General features: G+C 35.0%; 2 protein-coding genes across 6 annotated transcripts; one reads left to right on the top strand and one right to left on the bottom strand.

The window, feature by feature from the left end:
• On the top strand, window positions 3,948–5,104 carry LOC109345934. The gene has a single exon (XM_019585222.1). It carries the CDS (start codon window positions 4,190–4,192, stop codon window positions 4,946–4,948), a length of 759 nt encoding a protein of 252 aa, XP_019440767.1. The 5' UTR covers window positions 3,948–4,189; the 3' UTR covers window positions 4,949–5,104.
• LOC109345935 (probable protein phosphatase 2C 52) lies at window positions 14,351–18,969 on the bottom strand. 5 transcript variants are annotated; one of them, XM_019585226.1, is made up of 7 exons: window positions 18,653–18,969; window positions 18,477–18,479; window positions 16,983–17,320; window positions 16,433–16,777; window positions 16,242–16,359; window positions 15,920–16,143; window positions 14,351–14,972 (listed from the first exon to the last, which is right to left on the bottom strand). In XM_019585226.1, the coding sequence occupies exons 3-7, from the start codon at window positions 17,241–17,243 to the stop codon at window positions 14,502–14,504; spliced, it is 1,419 nt and encodes a 472-aa protein (XP_019440771.1). In that variant the 5' UTR covers window positions 17,244–17,320; window positions 18,477–18,479; window positions 18,653–18,969; the 3' UTR covers window positions 14,351–14,501. The 5 variants fall into 5 exon arrangements, with proteins under 5 accessions (XP_019440771.1, XP_019440769.1, XP_019440770.1 ...); XM_019585224.1 differs by lacking the exon at window positions 18,477–18,479 and having other exon boundaries at window positions 16,983–17,498; window positions 18,727–18,969; XM_019585225.1 differs by lacking the exons at window positions 18,477–18,479; window positions 18,653–18,969 and adding an exon at window positions 17,708–17,821.

The following is a 21,992-nucleotide window of genomic DNA, read 5'->3' on the forward strand; positions in this document are numbered from 1 at the left end:
TGAACTTCAAAAGTCTAGAGCACCTGAGTCAGGATGAGATTGTGCATGGGTTACCTACTCTCAAAGCCTCAAATGATGTGTGTGATGATTGTCTAGCAAGCAAGCAAACAAGGAACACATTATGCTCACAAGTCCCAACCAAGACCACACAACCACTTGAAGTTGTATACACTGATGTGTGTGGTCCATTAGAAGAAAAGTCTCTTGGAGGAAACAAGTACTTTGTGACCTTCAAGGATGATTTCACAAGAAAACTATGGACTTATGCAATAGAGAAGAAATCTGATGTGTTTGGCAAATTTAGAAACTTCAAAGCAGAAGCAGAAAAACAAAGTGGCAATAATCTAAAGCTGATCAGAAGTGATGGTGGAGGGGAGTATGTCTCTCATGAGTTCAAAAATTTCTGTGAATTAGAAGGAATAACTCATGAGATCACTGCACCATATACTCCTCAACATAATGGTGCAGCAGAAAGGGTAAACAGAACCTTGTTGAATATGGCAAGAAGCATGATAAGAACCAAGGCACTTCCAAAGAAGTTTTGGGCAGAAGCAATATCAACAGCAACTTGAACAGATGTCCTATAAAGAGGTTGGTGAACAAGACTCCTGAAGAAGCATGGACTGGTCACAAACCAAATGTAAACATCTCAAGGTGTTTGGATCCATATGCTTCAAACACATACCAGAAAGCAGAAGAGGGAAACTTGATAACAGAGGAGAAAGGGTGATTTTTGTAGGCTACCATTCTACATGGGCCTACAAAGTATACAATCCTACAACAAATACAACCTCATACAGCAGAGACTTAAAATTCATTGAAGGTGGAGCTTGGAATTGGAATGAAACCAATGAGACACCAAACAACTCAGGAAGAATGATGTTGGACAACACACAAATAGAAGAAGAAACTCAGATAAGTAATGAGGATCAAGCTGTTTTGAATGAAAGACCACAAAGAACAAGACAATTGCCATCAAGACTCAGAGATTATGAACTTCTTGATGACTCAGCAATCACTCAAGAAGGAGATTTTGTGCATATGGCTCTACTAGCTGAAATGGAGCCTGTGTCCTTTGATCAAGCAATGAAAGAGCAGTGCTGGATAGAAGCAATGAAGGAAGAAATTAACTCAATTGAGAAGAATGCTACATGGGAGCTAACAGAATTGCCAAGGAACAAGAAAGCTATCCTAGTCAAATGGGTGTATAAGGTGAAGTTGAAGCCTGATGGATCAGTCTCTAAGCACAAGGCTAGACTTGTAGCAAAAGGGTTTCTACAGAAGCAAGGCCTGGATTTTGAAGAAGTCTTTGCACCAGTGGCCAGATTAGAAACCATAAGACTTGTAGTAGCAATAGCAAGCTCAAGGAGGTGGCACATTTGTCAAATGGATGTGAAATCTGCTTTCTTAAATGGTCATGGATGTGAAATCTGCTTTCCTAAATGGTCCATTAGACAAGGAAGTCTACATAGTATAACCCCCTGGCTTTGTAATTCCAGATCAAGAGCACAAAGTCTACAAACTGCACAAAGCTTTGTATGGTTTGAAACAAGCACCCAGGGCTTGGAACAGAAGAATAGACGGGTTCCTACTGAAACTAGGATTCCAGAGATGTATCAATGAGCATGGCATTTATACTAGAGATGTCACTACAGAAGCCTCTATCATCACATGTCTTTATGTGGATGATTTGCTAATAACATGCAACAACATTGAAGAGATTGAATGGTTTAAAGAAAAGCTGAAACATGAGTTTGAAATGACTGATTTGGGAAGCCTTTCATACTTCCTTGGAATCGAATTCCTCAGAACTGAAGCAGGTATACTAATGCATCAAAGAAAGTATATTACTGATATACTTGGAAGATTCAAAATGCTAGATTGCAACTCAGCTTCAACTCCAATTGAAACTGGACATACTCTATGCAACTCTAGCACTAAGAATTCAGAAGATAATGCAGTAGATTCAACCCTCTTCAGACAAATGATAGGATCTCTTCGATATGTATGCAATACAAGACCTGATCTTGCCTATGCAGTTGGTCTAGTAAGCAGGTATATGGAAAATCCAAGACATACTCATCTAACAGCAGTGAAAAGGATACTGAGGTATCTCAAAGGTAGCATGAGCTTGGGCATTCTGTTCCCTGCATCAAGGGACACAGAACAGAACAGAGGAAGCATCATTCATGGCTACACTGATGCAGATTGGTGTGGTGATAAGGATGATAGGAAGAGCACAAGTGGTTATCTATTCAAGCTTGGTGAAGCACCAATAAGTTGGTGTTCAAAGAAGCAGAAAATAGTTGCTCTCTCTTCATGCGAGGCAGAGTATGTTGCAGCCTGCTTTGGTGGTCAACAAGCAGTATGGTTGAAGGCATTGCTCACTGAATTGGGAATGCAGAAGGATGATGAACCTATGTGGTTGTTTGTTGATAACAAATCAGCAATAAATCTAGCAAAGAATCCAGTAGCTCATGGTAGAAGCAAGCACATTGAGACCAAGTTCCACTTCTTAAGAGACCAAGTAGAGAAGAACACATTGAAGCTAGAATTCTGCCAATCCAAGGAACAATTGGCAGATTTGCTAACTAAGCCTTTGAAGAAGATAGACTTTGAAAGACAAAGAACACTCTTAGGTATAGTTAGTATAGAAAGCATGAATTAAGGAGGAGTGTTGATTTTTTGTATTAAAGAATGTAATTCATTGCTTTTGTGATAGTTAGTTTAGTTAGTTGGCAACTTACTAAACATAGAAAGTCATAACTAATTAAGTTGTTATGAACTTCTATAAAAGGAAAGTGTGTAATCTTGTTGAATTGTTAATTTGAATTTTACACTCTTCTTCTCTCACTTTTATCTCTAATTCTTTCTTCTTCTCTCTTAACATTTTCTCTAAACATCTTCTTCTTCTCCTCTGATTCACGCTGGCTTGAAGCTAGTAGAAGAAACCAAGCTGAATTGGTTTCTAAATCTCCAACACAAAGTGGCCACAAATCTTACCTAGTTCTAATAGCAAGTGATGGATTGTGCCAAATTCTAATAGCCCATTTATTTTATCTTGCCTACTTTTTAATGTATTTTTATGGTGCATTGGTTGTCAATGCAATTTTTTTTATTCTAAAATTAAACTTAACTAAAATTAAATGTTGATAAAAAAATTTGGACCTCGGGAAGTCAACATTGCTCAAATAGACTTACCAACATTAAACAACAAAAATTTCGTTAACATGGTTGGCACTATATATTAGCAATATTTTTCAAGGAATTAAACTTAATGCTATATGTCTTTTGTAAGAGAAAAAGAATTACATGTTAGCTTATTATTATGCTTAGCCTATGCGTAATATTTTAACGAAGTCAATGCTGGTGTCTTGAGTACCTGTTTATCCTTCTTACAAGATCAAAGGGATTTATCCAAGTATATGATTTGAGGAGTTTTACTTATTTTCTGTTTACATGTTTTTTATAAATTAAATCTGTTATAAGTAAGTAAAAATATATGCTGAATTTGATAAATTAATTTATATTTTTTTATAACCTAACACATTACAATTTCATTCTTTATAATCACAATCTACAAAATTTAGCTCAAAGATCTTTTCTCCTCCATACTCACCCTGCTTGCTTACATATGTAAGCAAAGTTTATTTATGAGACAAAAATTAATTTATTTTGGGATGGTAACAATACATTCCAAAAAGTGTTACTCATTTGAATTAAATCTTTACTATTTTGGTTATTATAGAGATCGAGTGAGACGTTACACCACTAGACCAACACATTATTGGTATTAGTATTTTTGTTCGATTCATATAAATGACATTTGTTAAAAGAGACAACCATAAATTTCAAAAAAGATTAATTTTTTAATAAAAAAAAGAAGATTATAAAAAAATGATTAGTAGTTCTGGATAACATAATGCATAGAATCTAACAAAGTATATCTCACAACATACTCCCTATTAACATGACTTGTTCTTTCTCTTCAGTCTTTTCACATCCCCATTTTCCTATGACAAGACACAACTTCTAGTTTCCCAAACCATACATTTTTTCATTCTCTTTGAAATCTTCAAACCCAAGCCATGCAAATGATGCAATTTCTACTATTGTCTTCTTCCATTACCACCTTCTAACATCACTCTTCAAAACTTAGATCATTCTCTTATTCTCCATTTGATCCAAAATGGGTTGCTGCTTTAGCACCCCAAACACCAAACAAGAACAAAATAACCTCAAAAACCAACCACCCCAACACAACAGTACACCACCACCACCATTACCACAGCATCTTGAAGAAGAAACTGTGAAAGAGGTTCTCTCAGAAACACCCATTTACAAATCACACCAAGATCCATTTTTGATGGCAAAAACGAACACCCAAATGCCCAAAATTGAGAAAGGAAGGGTTCCCATTATGAACAAAGCATGCAGCATGAGTGAGAGTTTCTCACAGGAAGTATCTCAGATTTCTGAAACATGCAGCATCAGCAAGAGCTTCTCCACCACCACCGTGACGGAAAAGAGAGAAGACGAAGCCACGAGTAAGAGAAGAACCACTGGAACTCAGAGCCGGAAGAAGCGTTCTGACGCCGGCGACGGCAATAAAATCGGTGAGAGAGAACGAATGCAAAAAAATCCGGCAAGGATTCCGGGGAAGAGGTTCCCGGTGAGTTCACCGGAGGTTCGTCGGAAGGAACCTGGTCAGCTCCGCCGTGATTCCGGCGAGGGTTATCGCCGGCAGTCGAGGTCTCCGTCATCTGCAAGGACGGTTGGTGGCGGCGTTGGCCGAAATCAGATGAAGCTGCCCGATGTGACCGGTCGGCGGTTGCCGCCAGATAAGTGTGTGAAGAAAGAGATGATCAGAAAGGAGAACGACGTCGTTCCACATGAGGAATCATTTGAGAACCCGCATATTTCATTGGAGTGCTTTATTTTTGTGTAGGATTTGGAAGCAGGTTTGTTTTTCAAGGTTTTGATTTCTAAAAGTGATTTTTTTATAAAAGTGATTTTTTTCTAAAAGTGATTGGTTGCAGTTTATGGAAGTGCTTGTTTGAAACGTTCAAGTTGACTTTGATTGATTGTACTCTTTGTGGAACTTCTTTATATCGATTATTCAATGTAATTACATGTATAGTCATTCATTCATGATCTTGTTAAGATAGAATAATTCCTCATAAATTGACCTCATGCTTAGTGCTACTCCTAAATGTGATGTTGATTTTTAAGCAATAGTGCAATACTAACTAGAGTGAAAGATTTTTAATGATAGCGGCCAATTGGTGGTACTTGTACAAGATAATTGATAAACACACTTCACCACAATTAATTTATTTTAGAGTGAATCCTCACTTTCATCCTTAAAGAATTTAATGTGTATCAATTTTATCCATCCAAAATAAAAAATTCAAAGTACTCAATGGTAGTAAATGCAACTCAAAATAGTTCCTATTTAGGGTCATAAGAAGTACAAAAAATTAGTATACACAAAAATTGACTCATATTTAATATTTTTGGAGTTTTTAAATTTTTAGGAATTAAATTAGTAAATTTTATATAAAATTTGACACACCAAAAGTGAAAGAATTTTAAACATGGTCAATGTATCATTTATTCAATCATTCATTTCTTAAATACAAGGAATATAATTAAATTATACATAACGTATTATTGTGTATATATGTATAAATATTTACCATAACTAACCATGCAAAATGGCATAGCCTTATTTTTTGTCATCAATGTTGTTGGGAAATTCAGAACCAATTTCTCTCATCTGTATGATACAAATGGACACTTGTGGAAGTAGCAAGTGGACAAAGAAAATGGAAAAGAGTAGAAGAATAACACTGATGCGAACCTCTAGGGGATGATTTGCTTTCTTTGTCGATCGTTCTTGTTTGAAACTTAATTTGACTTGCAGAATAACACTTTTATATAATGGCCACGTTTTGTGTCACGATTGTTTGATAAATATGGGAGGAAAAGTATATGCATGTGTATGGTTTAACGTAAGACACAATTGGTATATATTTTTGTATTTTTATTTTTATGTTTGAATAAAAGATGGATAAGAATGCAGGGGGAATGTGCCACAAGCAAAATAGTTTGATAAGTCAAGGAGGTTCGCCACAATGAAAGATTCTTGATAAGAACAAGGTTAAGGTGCCACACCACCAATGATGATAAGCCTATGAACGCCACAAGGATGGATCCTTGCTAAGTTCTAAGTTTAGGATCAAAGCTTAACTAAAGAGGAGTTAATCCAAACAAAATTCAACTTGATCCATTCATCATGAATGTAATATATAAATAGGGAAATTCTGAATTGACTATGCCTAATTTGAAATCTTAATTAAAACATGTAATTAAATGGTTTTTAGTTGGAGTTTAATGAGAGATTTGATTTGGCCATGTGTTGGCTGAAATCCCCTTGATGCATTCAACCATGTGACTATTTGAAATTGATAGATTGATTGTGCCCTATCTCTTGCTTGGTTGAATTGATTATGACGAATTTGGTCTTGAAAAGGAAAGTTCATAATTGTTGAATTAATCTCTTGATCTTCATATTTGACGGTGAGTATGAATTCAGACTTGAATTAGATGATTGAACTTTTATCTTTGACTTCAATGCCTTGAATGAGACATGATTTCTTACCTTTCTTGAATGATCCTTGACTTGAATGCATTGAATGAACATGATTACTTGTCTTTCTTGAATGACCATTGACTTGAATGTCTTGATTGAGACTTGATTACTTTCCTTTCTTCAAATAAGCTTGAACCAATTTGAAATCGTCATTCATTTTCTTTCAAATCCTTCATTTATTTCAACGCTGATTGGATTGATAGAAACTTGCCTTATTAGACTCTCTTCACGCCAATTTAAAATTCGCCTATCAATGTTATCTCCTTGCTTAATTATTATGATGATTCCACATGGTCTACCTGTGCCCTCCTAGGACTTAACCACTTGCCATTATTGGACCATGTTACAAGGAAATAAATTCCCTACCCTCATCTTACATGATTTAATGAAACTAATCAAATACTTAAACACTAATTAAAATAAATCCTAAGACTATCCATGAGAATTGTTCTCATTTATTCATGCAATAAAATAATAACTAAAAACTATCATAATTTCCTTCTAAGAATGTGGGTTCCAAGTGGCTCTCCTACTTGTAAGATTGTCCTCCACAATCATGGGTTGCCCCTTTGGTTTATGTCAAACACCAAGACTTTTAACGTGAAAAAACATCTTCAATGTGAGAAGGAAACAATTATGGGACCTACAAAAAATATATCAACTATAGAAAGTAGGATTACAATATTTGACTCTCTCTTACTAAGATGATAATACTCAATCTCACCCAAAAAGATGGAAATACAAACTTTCTCTAGTATCTCACTAGGAATACAAATTCACGCTAATATGGATATAAATTCTCTCACTTTCTCTCTATGTTGTTCTTTCTCACTTGTTTGTTTCATCTCTTCCTCACAAGTCCCCTATATAGTGAAGGAGATGAATACTTCATCATAAATACATGGTGGAAGATTAAATTATTGTCATACTTTTAAGACACCTTGAAAAATGCTACTCCAACTTTCTAAGTTAGACTTCATAATTCTTAAGAGTCGAAAATAATTCCAAGACTTTGGAATAACCATCATTAAATTACTCAATGGTTCAGCTACTAAGATTTATTGGTATGACTTTCACATAAATTAGGAAGAATTACTAACAAATTTATATGAATGGTGACTTTGTATTAAGGTATAATGCAATATGGTATTAAACAATGGAAATGGTCCTCCAAATTTTGTATATTCTTTTCTTTATGAGTGTGGGGATGGAAGATAAAAGCTTCTTTTGTTCCTCGATGTTGGCGTGGGTTGTCTTTCTATTTGTATGGAAGCGTGTACATTTTATATGCCTTTGTGGGCCTGGAATAGTAAGCGTGACCGAAAGGTTAGAATATAAGATAGTGAAGAGGACCAAATATTGCTACAAACTTCTATGTCCTTAAAAGATCATAACTTTAATTCAGAGAGGATTTTGAGGAATATCAATCAAATTTCTTCTCTATAATTACGTGTTATTTTTTTGTTGAGAAAAAGAGGTACCACTTATAATATATAAGTTTTATACACTGTCATTGTATCATTCATCATTGATAATTGATGTTGACTTTGAAAAAATAATCTAAATGTATGATATAATACATGTGTATAAATCTTTATACCGTAAGTATATAGATTTTATACTCATCTCAACGTCTTATTTGACCATATGGAAAATGGGGCTACTATATCCCTAGAAAACTAAAATTAAAATGATCGTTTTTTTTCCAGTTACATGGGTTTAACAATTAGTAAAAGCCTATGGCAGAATAATAGTACATAATCATTATAAGCTTGTACTCAATTCTAGCTTTGCCTTTGAAGATACGCGATGAGCAATGACAAACATCTTTCTAGTAAAATGGCCACAAACATGTGCTTTGAGCATATCAACTTTGGCTATTGGAAATATGTTCACTGACAAGGTCAAATTAACTAAAAGTTTATAAAGATTATGCACCACTCTACTGTCTACTTTAACAAGTTATCATAATATTGTACTATTTGTCAAATTGATCTAGTCCCAACTAGATGCCCAAAAACCCGAATTTGTGAGTATCCGTGGAAATATCCGCAACAAGTACATATAATGATAGCTTATAAATGAGAACAGATTTTATAATACTCGTCCCGTAGGTATCCACAAATTTATAAATTTAGATTTTAATTAAATTTATATATATTGTAGTTTTTATTATCATTTTAAGATTGTATATCATATATTTTATTATTACTTTATAATAAATTACTATGATCATAATTCATCACATAATGTCATATTACTCATGTAATACTTATTTTTACATAATGATTATTACAAAATATATAAACATATAATTAAAATTAAAAATCTGTTGAGTGTCCATAAATACCCGCCAGGCATCCATAAATATTATGGATTTGAGAACAGAAATCAGTACCTACCCGCACCATTTGCCATTACCATCTCTAATCCTGACATAATCATATATTGGTTTAATTAGTTATTCATTAATTAAACCACAAACTAAACAACAATATTGTCACTGGATCAAGATTTATAATATTATTAATATAATAAAGAATATAAATTCTTTTATCTACCTAACCTAGCAAAATACACGTGTTAATGGTAGATAACATTCATATATATTTATAGATACTAGTGTGTACAGGCATTTCGTAATTGCCGGTAAATATTGTGTGATACTACATATTCAATTTTTATATATTTCATTTTTGAATTAAAATGTATTTACTGTGTTCGATGTACTTTATATTATATTTTTGTGTCTTTATGATAATGTTTAATTTAATGTGAGATATGTGGTTAATTAAAGTATTGGTGGTGGTTGTTTATGATTATATAGTTTGTTTTGTAAAAATTAAATAATGTGAAGGACAAAATAGGAAATTAAAATTACACCATGAGAGAAGTTATTTCAAGTTTTGGCTTTATATATAGTATAGATATAGATGATAATCATATAATATATTAATATTGTATGGTTTAGTGATATAAGATTATGCTAAAGTTCAAAAAGATTAAAATATTTCAAATATATTTTGATAACAATGATATTAGTTTACCATATGGATAGAAAATTAACCTCTTTCGATTAACAAATGTCACTTTGAGTAATCGAACCATTGATATTTTAGTTATCCAATGATCCAACAATGTTTTTTATAACTAAACCAATACTTTATTAGTATAATTACATTCGAATATAATAATATCATGTTTGATCATTCCACAACACTCTAGAAATTAAACTATTTTCATTCTAATTTTTTTAGGAAAATCGAATCATATGGAAATATTATAAACAGAGTAAGTTTCATATATAAAAAAACATGTAACTAAAACTGAATCAAGTGCAATTTTGGATTTTCTGTCTCTCTTTCGAATTCCCCTTTCTCTTCGGTCACGCTTCTCATCTCAGGCTTCAATGGCGAAGATCGAAGAGTTGGACGAATCCGCTGCCAAATTGAGGCCGAAGAAGAATCACCAGCCAAGTAGATTCTTCGTCTTCGTTGATTACATTTTCCTCTTCCTCTTCATCGTATTCCTCTCTTTCATCGTTTTCAAGATTCTCGGCGTTTGATTCCTCAAATTATACAAACACTTTTTGTTCTCAACAAGGTATCAACATCATTCATGTTCACTTCTTTTTTGTTTTATTATTATTGTTAAATTAATAATTGCACCATAAAATTGTTTTTATGATAGTAACGAGAGGGAATGTGTTGACCTTTCTTTACTTTTGATTTTTGCATCATAAATGGAAAAGAATTGAATGACTTTTTGATGTTGGCTTATATTTTGATGAAAAGTTATTGTAATTTATTCATCCGATGTCAATGGTGACATGATTTACATATTTATAAAAACATATTATCTCATAATTTGGTCCAGGTAACCGATCCCATCTGATAGGAAAAAACATATTATCTCACTAGCAGATAAATTATTTCCAGAATTTTAACCCGTGACCTCATGGTCACAAAGCAGAAACATTAGAATCACACAGATTTGCAGATATTCAAACAAAGCAGATGAGATGACTTATGATGTTGATAACCTGCCTTATGTAACACAATACCAGAATAGCATAAAATCAAATATGCAAACTGATAACCAAACAGAAATTAGTAGAAACAAGTAGTTTTGATCCACCCTACCCTCTTCAAGCTAAAACTGAGTACTTTTCTTCCAACCTACCCTCTTGCTCACAAACCACTCAAGGACTTAAACAACAGCTCTCACAAGCCAAAAAACAACAGCCACATAGGGTCACTTTCCACAAGATTATGAAATTGCTCTTTTTAATGTATATTCACTCAATACAGCATAAGAGAGATGAAAAGCGCACAAAGCCCTTCAAAATTTGAAGAACTTTCATGTCCAATATGTTTGAGTAGCCGCAAATGTTCTCTTTTGTAGATATTTAAAAATATGAGAGGGGTTTTTAATTGGTGGGTCCAAAAAGTACAGAAAGCAGATTCCTTTCCATTTCAAGAATAAAGAGTGAAGTTTTGTTGAAACTTCCTAGGTGATTTCTATCCATTTTGAGGAAATATTTAATTTGTGTTATGAATGTTGGGGGTCATTTTGGAACAATCTAGAAACTTCCAATGTGCATTTTCCTTTTTCCACTTCCAACGTTTTGATCATAAGCACACTCTGGTTTGACCTTCAATGAGCTTTTCTAGTTGTCATAGGATTGGCTTTTATGCTTCTTGATATTCCTTTTTTCATGAGACGGTCCAATTTCACATTCTTGATTTTCATTAACACAGTACTTGTAGATGGATTTCTCCTTTCTCGTGTTTGGCTGAAGACCTCTCCATTCTCTGGCTCAAACTTGTTCTGTTCAATGGAACATTCAACTTCGTAGCTTGAGAACTTCATTCATTCTTTGGGAAATCTGCATATTATCCTTTGGACTAGAACTAAGTGTAAATGTGCAAGTACAATGTTAAGAATAGTAAAATGTTTAGAAGCATCACTTAAAGGATGCCAAGTTTGGAAACCTTGGGCTTACAATTAATGCTACACAGTCACACATATATCACCTCACATTTACAGTTTTCATTATCTGATTACCGTTGGACATGTTTTATGCATATGCTCCAATTTTGCCACCTCACTTCGCCATGAGGTGACATTTACTTTTGGACTTACTGATCTAGCATTATCCCATGAGCCCGTGAGCCCATGACCAAATAGATGAAGATTGTGATAAAAATGCAAGTATTAAATCCCTATGTTTAGAAAGATGGTGCTAAAGAGTAAAGTCAGAAAAGTTTTGTCGATACTTTTTTAGTACATTTTAGGTTTGTGGAAGACTCTGTTATTACTCGAGTTCATCATAGGAGATTGCATGTAGGTATGTATGCTGTACTTCTATTTTATCTATGTTTTGAAAACAAATTTATGTGAAGTTTACTAGCTCCATACAAAAGTCAATTTTCTCTCTTCTCAAACACTTCTCTCCACTTACTGTTACCATTTATTTTAACTTAACTTTCATTTTTCTACATTGTGGCAGGGCTCTCATCTGACATAGCTAAGCTTCCTTGAATGATCTAATTCGCAGCTCGAAGGTAGTGGCAATTGGGAGGTGTTAGTTTTGACCAGTTCTTATGATGTAATACTTGAATATAATCTTTCTCTGTGCTGAGAAACTTGTGCCCTCGAATTCCATATTTTTCACTATTCATTTCCCAGCATCAATTGTCTTTCATATATTTCTTGTGTCACATTTGATCTTTTCTACTTTTATTACTTTCCTTTTACTTTACGCAAGACATTTCATTTTCTCATTAATTTCCTTTCATTTTCTACTTTCTGGTTGATGGGTTGGGGTGGGGCATAAGATATAAAGACTTGAAACTACTATGTTGCATGTGATAGAGCTGTAGTAGTCTGGGGTGGTCGCTTGCTTGTTAATGGCACCACCCACTGTGCATTTATGTGAGGCATTGGTATCTTTCATTGATGTGAGATGTTTAGGAACATGAATACACTTGTTCACGAGTGGAGGACTATTGATTAAATGACTTTTATGTGTGATTCACCCGAATTGAGTTCCTCTCCCATACCGAAGAGTCTAGAAATGTAAGGAGAAAGGTGATTTTTAATTTTAATCAATTTTTTAATTGAAAAAATAAGTAAAAATATGGACTATTAAATATTTGTTTGTGTCATATGTGAGTATCTCTACTCAGTACTGGAGGGTCCAATTTTAATGAGTATCTTTTGAATTTTAGGAGGGATGTAGCATTTGTTGTTTCCATTATTTGTTCTGATCTGCATTATATTTGTGTCGTTCAAATCACACTTAACAAATTGTGTGCAATATATAATCTCAACTAGAATAATTATTAATATATAATCTCAACTACAATAATTATTAATATATAATCTCAATTAGAATAATTATTAGTATGCTAACCTTTAGCATTTTGAAACAAGAGACGTGATAGATTTAATTTAGCCAAACTTCAAGGATACCAGTATAATTTCCCTTCCATATTTTCAAGGCTTCAATATATTTAGTTATTATAAAGTAGGGGTTGTTTATTTTTGTCAAAAAAATTGTTTTCAAGTCCTATAATGTTGAAGAGCAGAGTTATCTATTTCAAACTTTATAGGAATTGGGAACTAATAATTTTTACTAAAGACGTTTTAAATCTGCTTTTAATCATTGAAACGAAAATCTTGTAGTACACAAAGGAGGTACTAACTATTGAAGTTGAAGAATTTCTATTTACGAATGAGGACCCAACAAAATAATTCATCTTAATTCTGTTGATTCATCTTATAACGGAAAGGGCAGATAGAGTTTCGCTTTCAGAAAGTAGCATACTGATATAGAATTATAACATCAGAGTTTGCATACAAGGTAGCAGGTTATGTGTAGAGAGAGTGCACTTATTATTAAGAATAAACATGTGACTGAGGGACTAAGTTGTTGCTCTTGGAAAAAAGATCCAAATGAGTGTTTACTCTATTAATATGGATACTTCAACACTTGGAAGCAACGGAGGCTCATAAACTAATTCTAACTAGTGATATCATGCACGACGGCTCATGACGGAGTGAACTCATGGATGGTCTGCAACTGGAAGTGGAACTGCAGCCGGGACTGGCGGTACCACAGCTGCAACTCCACCACCACTACCAGGATTTGGTGTCTCAAAACCAGGGTTTGGGACAAATGTGTCATCACCACCTGGAACATAACTGCGACCCACCAATCCTGCTCCTCCACTGCCACCACCTGTGAAAGGATTATGAGGTGAATCCCCGAATTGCCCCAATAGTGTTATTTGGACTCACTTTTACTACCTACTATTTTGTGGAGCACTGTCACTGAACTCAGCGGCCACTAAATGGAGCCTCCACATGCCTGAGTTATGCATATTATATCTTTTTATATCATAAAACTTGGAGTTGCTTCAAGCCTTGTTTCTTGATGTTATCTTATCCTAGAGATATAAATCAATTTGTGTCAAAAAGGAAAAAATAACTTCCTGTTTTATTTACATACTTTCTTCTTGAGATATTGCTGAAAAGAGCTCAGAGGAATGACTGTCTAGACATTGCTGAAAAGAAACTAAACTCTTACAGCTTAGGCCAACAGAAGTTGATAGCATTTCTTGTTTGATGCTAAGAATGTTAAAGCACAAATAGATGGACTCATGGACCTCTCTAGAGTTGATGATATCAGATATTAACACCATGCATTATGCTGAAACCAATATAATTCAATAACTTAATTGAGCCTAGTTTGGTACAAGTAATTGACTGAATAAAAAGCAACAAATCCATAGAAAGATTTTCTTTCTTGAATTCACTATGTTACAAGTTACAACAGGTATTACAATAAAGCATTTGGTCTTTCCTCAGAAAATCTAGGGAGCTGAACCAATGAGTTTACTCGGGTTACGCCCTCCAGACCAGACCAGTTTTGCTCTTCAGCTGATGATATTCCATCTCCAGCATCAACAGATAGTCCTCCATCAGTCACATTTTCTTCTGAGGTTCTCACAGTATAGTTCCTTCGCAAAGATGGCTCTGACTTTTGAACATCATCTGATTCAACTGGATTACCAGAATGGTTGCTCTGGATGGTTGCAGAAGAAAAGCATTGCTCATCACAATCAGATTCTGAGTCCATTTTCCCATCCAAAAATAGGCAGACAACAGCACAGTCATCCATCTTTGAAGTAGGATATTTAAGCTTCCACTCTCGAGCGGCGGATGCCACCACAATCCTCGCAGCTGATGATCGAGTCGGTGCTGAAGATACTATCTCGACTACCTCTTCATTGCTTAAAACATCCCAGACCTGCACAAATCACCAAGAGAATTGGTTATGCTACGCTTTATGACAAGATGGTAGTTTCAGAACATTAAAGAGGTGTTGGTTTTGATTTGAGTTTTCAATTTCAGATGATATGCCTGCCTTCTCACTGATAATTACAAAAAATGACACAATTTTCACTTTTAAAAGCCCAATGGTGAAAGCAACTTTTCACCTTTTCCTTCACTTAAGTTTGAAAGCATAAACAAAGGTAAGCAAAAAACAAGACAGTAGCATCAAGATAAAATAACATAAAGGCAAACCAAAACTTCTAGTCTATTTTACTAAGTCTAAAATCAAACTCATCACATGTTCTGCTCGTATAATTTTTGTGGAAAACATGCACGGGAAAGTTGAAGTAATAAATGATAAGGTGTTCTAACTATGTCCATCAATGCAAACAGAGAATGAAAACAGAAAATGAGAAGCAATCAGTTGACATTAGATAACTTTTGCTACTTATTTGTTTCTTCATATCGAAGAGAGCCAATCATATCCTTTGGGTTTTCAATGGGCTAGTTAATCTGTTTTTCAACTATCACCAAAACAGAAGACATGTTCTTAGTTTTGTCAAAAGCATTTAACAATTCTATTAACTCCATGGTTGGTTTCCAGAAAACCTTTCTCAGTATCATTACTGCCAGAAAATAACTAATGCATGCAATGTCATCATTCAAAAAATTGCCTCTGCGCATTGTATGTTCTTATTTCACTCTTTCATAGCATAACATGGTCTAATAATGATTTCTACTAAAAAAAATACTCGGAAACTAACTTTAGGCGGGGGGAAATAATGAAATGACTTTCATGTTACCAAAAAACAAAGTGAACATAATTTTCTACACCTTGTTATTCTTCCTCGACCAGGATTGGGCAGAATAGAAAAACAAGTAATTAGAAATTAAAAAATAGTTGAGATTGAAAATTGTTACCCCATCTGAGGCAATGACAATGAACTGATCTCCATCAGTAAGCACTTGGTGATAGAATTCTGGTATAGAAATCACTCCATATTCCTTCAAGCAAAAGTCTCCAAATGCTCTAGCCATTGCTAATCCAGGTGCATCATCAAAAGGCAACCATACCCTATGAACTTCTGGCTCATCTTGCAAAGCAAATACCCTACCCTTACACCGTTTAATTCTTTCTGCTTCCCCTGCATGAATTTATGTCCAAATTCAAGTTAACATCAATGAAAATAAAAAATTAAACGGCAATAGGAGCAATGATGATGGCTTATGTGATATGACATACTCGGCAAATCAGGCTTCAAATCAACAGTCAACTGAATTGCCAACATGGAGTCATTGCTATCCTTGGATCCCATGATTGCCCGAGAATCCCCAATACTACCCATGAATAGATTTGAACCCTGTAGTGAAGAAAAATAAGAAATGTATAAAACAAAGGAAAACAAGAGAGTTATATGCTTCTCTTTGAACTACCTGCTTCACTATAGTGACAGCTGTGCTACCACTACAAAAGCAGTCCAAATTTCGATGAGACCGCAACTCTTTGTCCATAGCGTGGTATGCCTTCAGGAAAGCTTCTCTCCATATCAAATTCGGTTCATCCTGGGCAGAGATATCCTTATCGGACTCTCCATTGTCAAGCTTGATATTCTCTTTGAAACCAGCTTTACCTGACCTATTTCGCTTTGACTCACAAGAATGCAGAGACGAAAGCAGTTTTAGGGGTAAGACATCCCGAGCTTTGCGGGCAACTAGGTGACCATGGGGACCATGACCATCAAAGACACCACAAAAAATCGTATCTTCAGACATGAAATCCTACAGAGAAAAGATACAAACTAGGATGTCAATTTCTAAAATGAAAAATGCTAGTCATTCATCTCGAAGAAATGCGTCATCTCACATACGATAAAAGTTACACAAATGTGTGTAAGTAGATATAACCCTCTAAAATCACCTACCTTTGTTGAATAAGAATCATACATCACAAAAAAAAGAAAGATGAAATGATTAAAAAACTTACTTCCCAAACAATCATAGCATCCTGATTAACACCCTTTCGACCCTGCTGTGTAAATATGCAAGAAGACCGACTCTTTCCATTATTGACAATTCTGTTTGGCAAGGATGGTAACTGACGCAGAGAGATAACATGATCAGAGAATGTTCTACTTGCTCTATTTGGACCGCAGAATCCGAGTTCTAAACATGATGGAGTTACCGTGTCTCCATTGCTCCCGCTACTACAAGTACTCCTACTGCTTGTTGAGACACAACACCCCATTTGCTCAGTTCCAGAACAAAGACATCAAAAGTAAACAGTGTCAAGATCCTTAATTCCTCAGCTAGATCTGTGAAATTCTGAGATTGCAAGATTTGTCAACTGAGAGTAAACAATCCAGACCCCGAAGTAAATATACAATTCATACTTTGCTTGTACCCGGAAAATCTTAGAATGTAAGAAAACAAGACAATTTAGACCCTGCTGGTGAAAACTGTGGATCTTCGGTACTTGGTGAATTGCACAATCTGCCTGAAACTGTGTTTGGATTAAGTAAACAGCGAAAAGATGAAGACATATGAATTTAATAGTTAATATATGGTCAGAAAGAATCAACCATTGCTGCATTTAAAATATAAATTTTAAGAAAGGTCCAGCAATAGAATATTAAAAAAATCCTAGCATGTGGACAAGTAATAGAATATAGTAAAACCATGTTGGATCATTTGTACTTCATTAGTACTCACATTGACAGCACCAAAATTAGAAGAAAGAAAATGGACGATTTAGTGTACGAGACTTCAATCTAGCCAGATACTGATATGGTAGATGTATATAGTCTTGCTTACCCTACCCTGAAAGTGGAGAGAAAATGTTTAATACAAAACCTCTTGATCACTGAGCAACAACTTAGATGAGACTCTACATCTCATACATCAAAATTGAAGCTTTGAGATAAATTAAATCCATAAAATATGCATTAATAATTGAAGATTGAACTAATCTACAGTAATAATAAAACAGAAAAGCAGACAACACACGACACTGTCTATCTTATCATCAATTTTCTCTCTCTTTCCTTTTCATATAGCATATATTCTTCACTTGGAAGGAGGAAGATTAGAGAATAAAAAAATTAAATTAAATAAAAAAACACCTTTTTGGGAGAAAAAGAGCAGAAAAAACAGAAAGAAAGATGTGATATGATATGATCTAGTCAGGTACATATTACATAACTATCATAATAACAAACAACCAAAAACGAGAGAACAAAATTGGGTATAGTAGACCAAGTAATTGTCCCCATGGAGTGAATAATAAAATGAAAACCAAAACAACCTTAAATAATATATTAAAACAACTTATAGCAAAAGCGAACTGAAGAACCATGATTGGTTCAGTTCTTCTCAATTAAAGTCATGGAATTGAGTATTGTAAATGAAAATTGAAAGGAACAAATAGATACTAACAAAATGGTACTGAGTCCAATGGAAATAGAGGTACAAGGAAACACACTTTCTGATAGAAGAAGAAAAGTGAGAACTGAGAAGAAACTCTGTAAGAAAATTCTTGTAACTGAACTTTACCAATACAATCATAAACACTTAGAACACATTGAAACAGAGAAATTATCACAACTGAAAGTGAACATCACAGAAATGGAAAAAGAAGAAGAAAAAAAGGGTCTTTACTATAATTATCTCAAACATGCAGATCCTGCAATGACACTTTTGTCTCATAACAAAATGCATAAAAAAAATCATACCCAATGGTAGATAAAGGTAGTTAGTTGCAACCGTGCATTTAAACACACAAGAGAAATTTAAGTCAGAGGTTAAAAGTGGAAAAAATATGAGGTGAAAATGGAAATGGTAGAAGCACATTGAATAGCTTTGTTAGAATAATAGAAGAGAAGTTGGGGATGGAAACAAGAAGAGAAAGAGAGAGAGAGAAAGTAAGAATGGAAAAAGAGAGTTTAATGAGGAAAGGTTGGTGGTAATGTGAAGTCATTAATTGCAAAAGCAGAGTATACAGCAGAGAGCACACAGAGAAAGACAACGAAAGCATGGTAGGAAATAGGGAAAAATTACGGGATTGGGGTAGTCAAACTACAGTATCCCAACTTTGGGGTAGCTTTTCAAATAATTACGGGATTGGGGTAGTTTTTTGAAAGTCGTGGATGGGGTCCACGACTTTGGCATAGTCGTGGATGACAGGCACGACTCCAGGGGAAAGTCGTGGACCAGACCCACGATTTCCCTATAATTTTCTCTCTCCTCACTGAAATCGTGGATGGGGTACACGACTTCCAGTGTCGTGGACCCCATACACGAGTTTGCATGGGTTATATCGTTTTACGTACTTTTTTTTTTTTGTTTAAGTTATAAAATTAATATATTTTGAATATGGTAATTTTAGTTAAATGATTATTTTTGTATTTTAGTATGGTAATTTAACATGTTATAATTTTAGTTAAGTTAATGTATTTTTGTAATTTTTTAGTATGGTATTTTTTTATTTTTTTGGAATTGTCATAATTTGTAAGTTAAAATTAAAAAAATAAGAAAAATGGAATTGGAAATGGAAGAAAGTTTCATAAATTGTAATTTAAAATTCAAATACATTTGATTAGCGGGAAAAAAAATATCCTAATGACGTCTATGAGATGATGTTCCACATCCAGGTGCCTTTCTCCTTCGAGGTGGTTGAACTCTTAGTTGTTGTTGTTGTTGCGATTGATTTTGTCTTCCACCTCTAACCAGTTGTGGCTGCTCCTCGTCTTCGTCTTCACTATCGTCATCATCTTCATCGTCATCGTTTGTTTGGGAAGGCATTGTCGGCTGATAATATTGTTGAGAGTTGAATGCCGAGAATGGAGTATTTGAAGTAGTGCCAAACATTGATGGCATTCCTTGAAATTGTGAAGATGATGGTAATTGAGAGAAGGAGTAGTCACCCATTGCTCCGTAAGGTTCAAACCCAAACGGATGTTGTTGTTGTTGTTGAGGAGCAGGAGTCTGAGTGTATGCCTGCGGAAAAGTATCCGTCTGAGTTTGACTCTCATATTGTTGATATTCAGGTGCAAAAGGCATTTGGAAGTGTTGTGGAGGAGGAGCTTCAGAAGTAGTTGAGGAGAAGACGGTTGGAATTAGTTGAGCAAATGCTTCCATCATCTCATTGCAGTTGTGATAGACGTCATTCAATGACTGCAACGGATTTGGAAACACATTTGTAGGAGCACATCTATCCCGAATCATTTTGATAAAATTGTACTGAATAAATGGAAAAATTGAATTTGTTAGAATATGTGAAAAGAAAATAAAATAGAATAAAATAAAATAAAATAATATGTTATTACCGATCCGGCTGAATATGCTCCATCTGGAGATATGTATTTCCTCGTCCTTTGTAAGTACCATTGCATATACTGCGAGTAATGGTACAAAGGCTGGTTATCGGGAAAACCGTTGACCACATAGTTTTCCCGGTTATTCCAAACCTGAATCCACTGGTCATGCTTTTGAGGCCAGTTGTAGTCATTTTTCCCACGTAGATCCATCTTGTGTTGTTTCTCCAGATTAATTGGATCTTCTGGGATGGGTTGTTGTAGACCAAACTGTCTCATCACCCTATCAGCAGCATGCCACTCAACAGTTGAAAAGCATATGAGTGGTACACGTGCTCTGACTACATCAGGTATGGGGCCCACATAGGTAATGTTCCTATATGGGGTCCACACAAACTAATATATAAAAAAAGTTAGTAATTAATGAATACAAGAATAGTTAGAAATAATAGTAAATATATTAAAATTTTGAATTTGAAGAAATTACCTGATCAATGCGCAAGCGATCCAACATTGACCGTATTATGTTCGTTGCATGACCAGGGATGTTGGTGGCGATTAGATGTTGCGCTCACCTAAAATGTAATGTTATTGGTAGTTATTATTATATGAATAATTTCAAACAAAAACTATTGTAATTTGAAGAATTTTATTAATAAAATAATGGAAAAAAATATACCTTTGAACTAAAGGGAAAGTTTGGGAGTCGTTGTTGTGTACTCTTGGAGCTAGCATTGGTATGCGGTCATATGCCCATGACTGTAGTAAATGTAAGCAGCCACCGATTTCAATTTGGTGACTTATAAGTGCCGCACGACATACTCCACGATATAGACACGCCAATACCGCTGAACCCCAACTATATTGGAATGTTTGAGACAAGTCCTCCAACAATGGGAGATACATCAGGTGGACTCGTGATCCTGATGTATCTGGCATGAGGAAGCCTCCAATCATGCGTAATATAAACGCTCTTGCATGTTGCTCAATAACAACATCATCAGCATGTGGAGGTAGAACCGCAAATGTTGAGTCGAGCCAACTCATTTGGATTCTTTGACCCATAATTTGTTTGTCAGTTGGGATTGCACCCAACAAGTTGAGACAAATCATTTCCCAATTTGCACTTGTAACGCCAGTAACAGGAGCTCCATTTATTGGCAAACCAAGTTGGTATGCAACATCCTCGAGAGTTACTGTGCACTCGCCAACTGGTAGATGGAAGGTGTGAGTCTCCGGCCTCCATCTCTCAACTAACGCCGTAATGAGGTGGTTGTTGATTTCGATAGTTCCGATATCTAGTATGTGCCCAAATGCCGTGTTACGAATAACTTCTAACACGGGTGCAGAAGGTAAGTTATGCCAAAAATTGTACCTTGCTCGAAAAGTCACTTCTCCACCATTCCAAATGTTGGTGGATACATGATCTTTTTGTAGGGTGAGAAGGGAGGGGTTAATAGGACCTGGACCAATATGTTCCATTTTTTGAGAAGAATATTCGGGAAAAAACAGAGGAGGGGAATTTAGGAATTTCGGATGCTTGGTGTGAGGTGTGAAAATGAGTGTGGGGTGGGGATCAATTTATAGGGTTGGAAGTCGTGGATGGGGTCCACGACTTCCTGAAACTCGTGGATAGGGTCCACGAGTTCGTACCTGCCCCATGGTACTTGTGCCCTAGCCTGCCT

Source organism: Lupinus angustifolius, chromosome LG04 (assembly GCF_001865875.1).
Source record: "Lupinus angustifolius cultivar Tanjil chromosome LG04, LupAngTanjil_v1.0, whole genome shotgun sequence".
NCBI classification, from domain to species: Eukaryota; Viridiplantae; Streptophyta; class Magnoliopsida; order Fabales; family Fabaceae; genus Lupinus; species Lupinus angustifolius.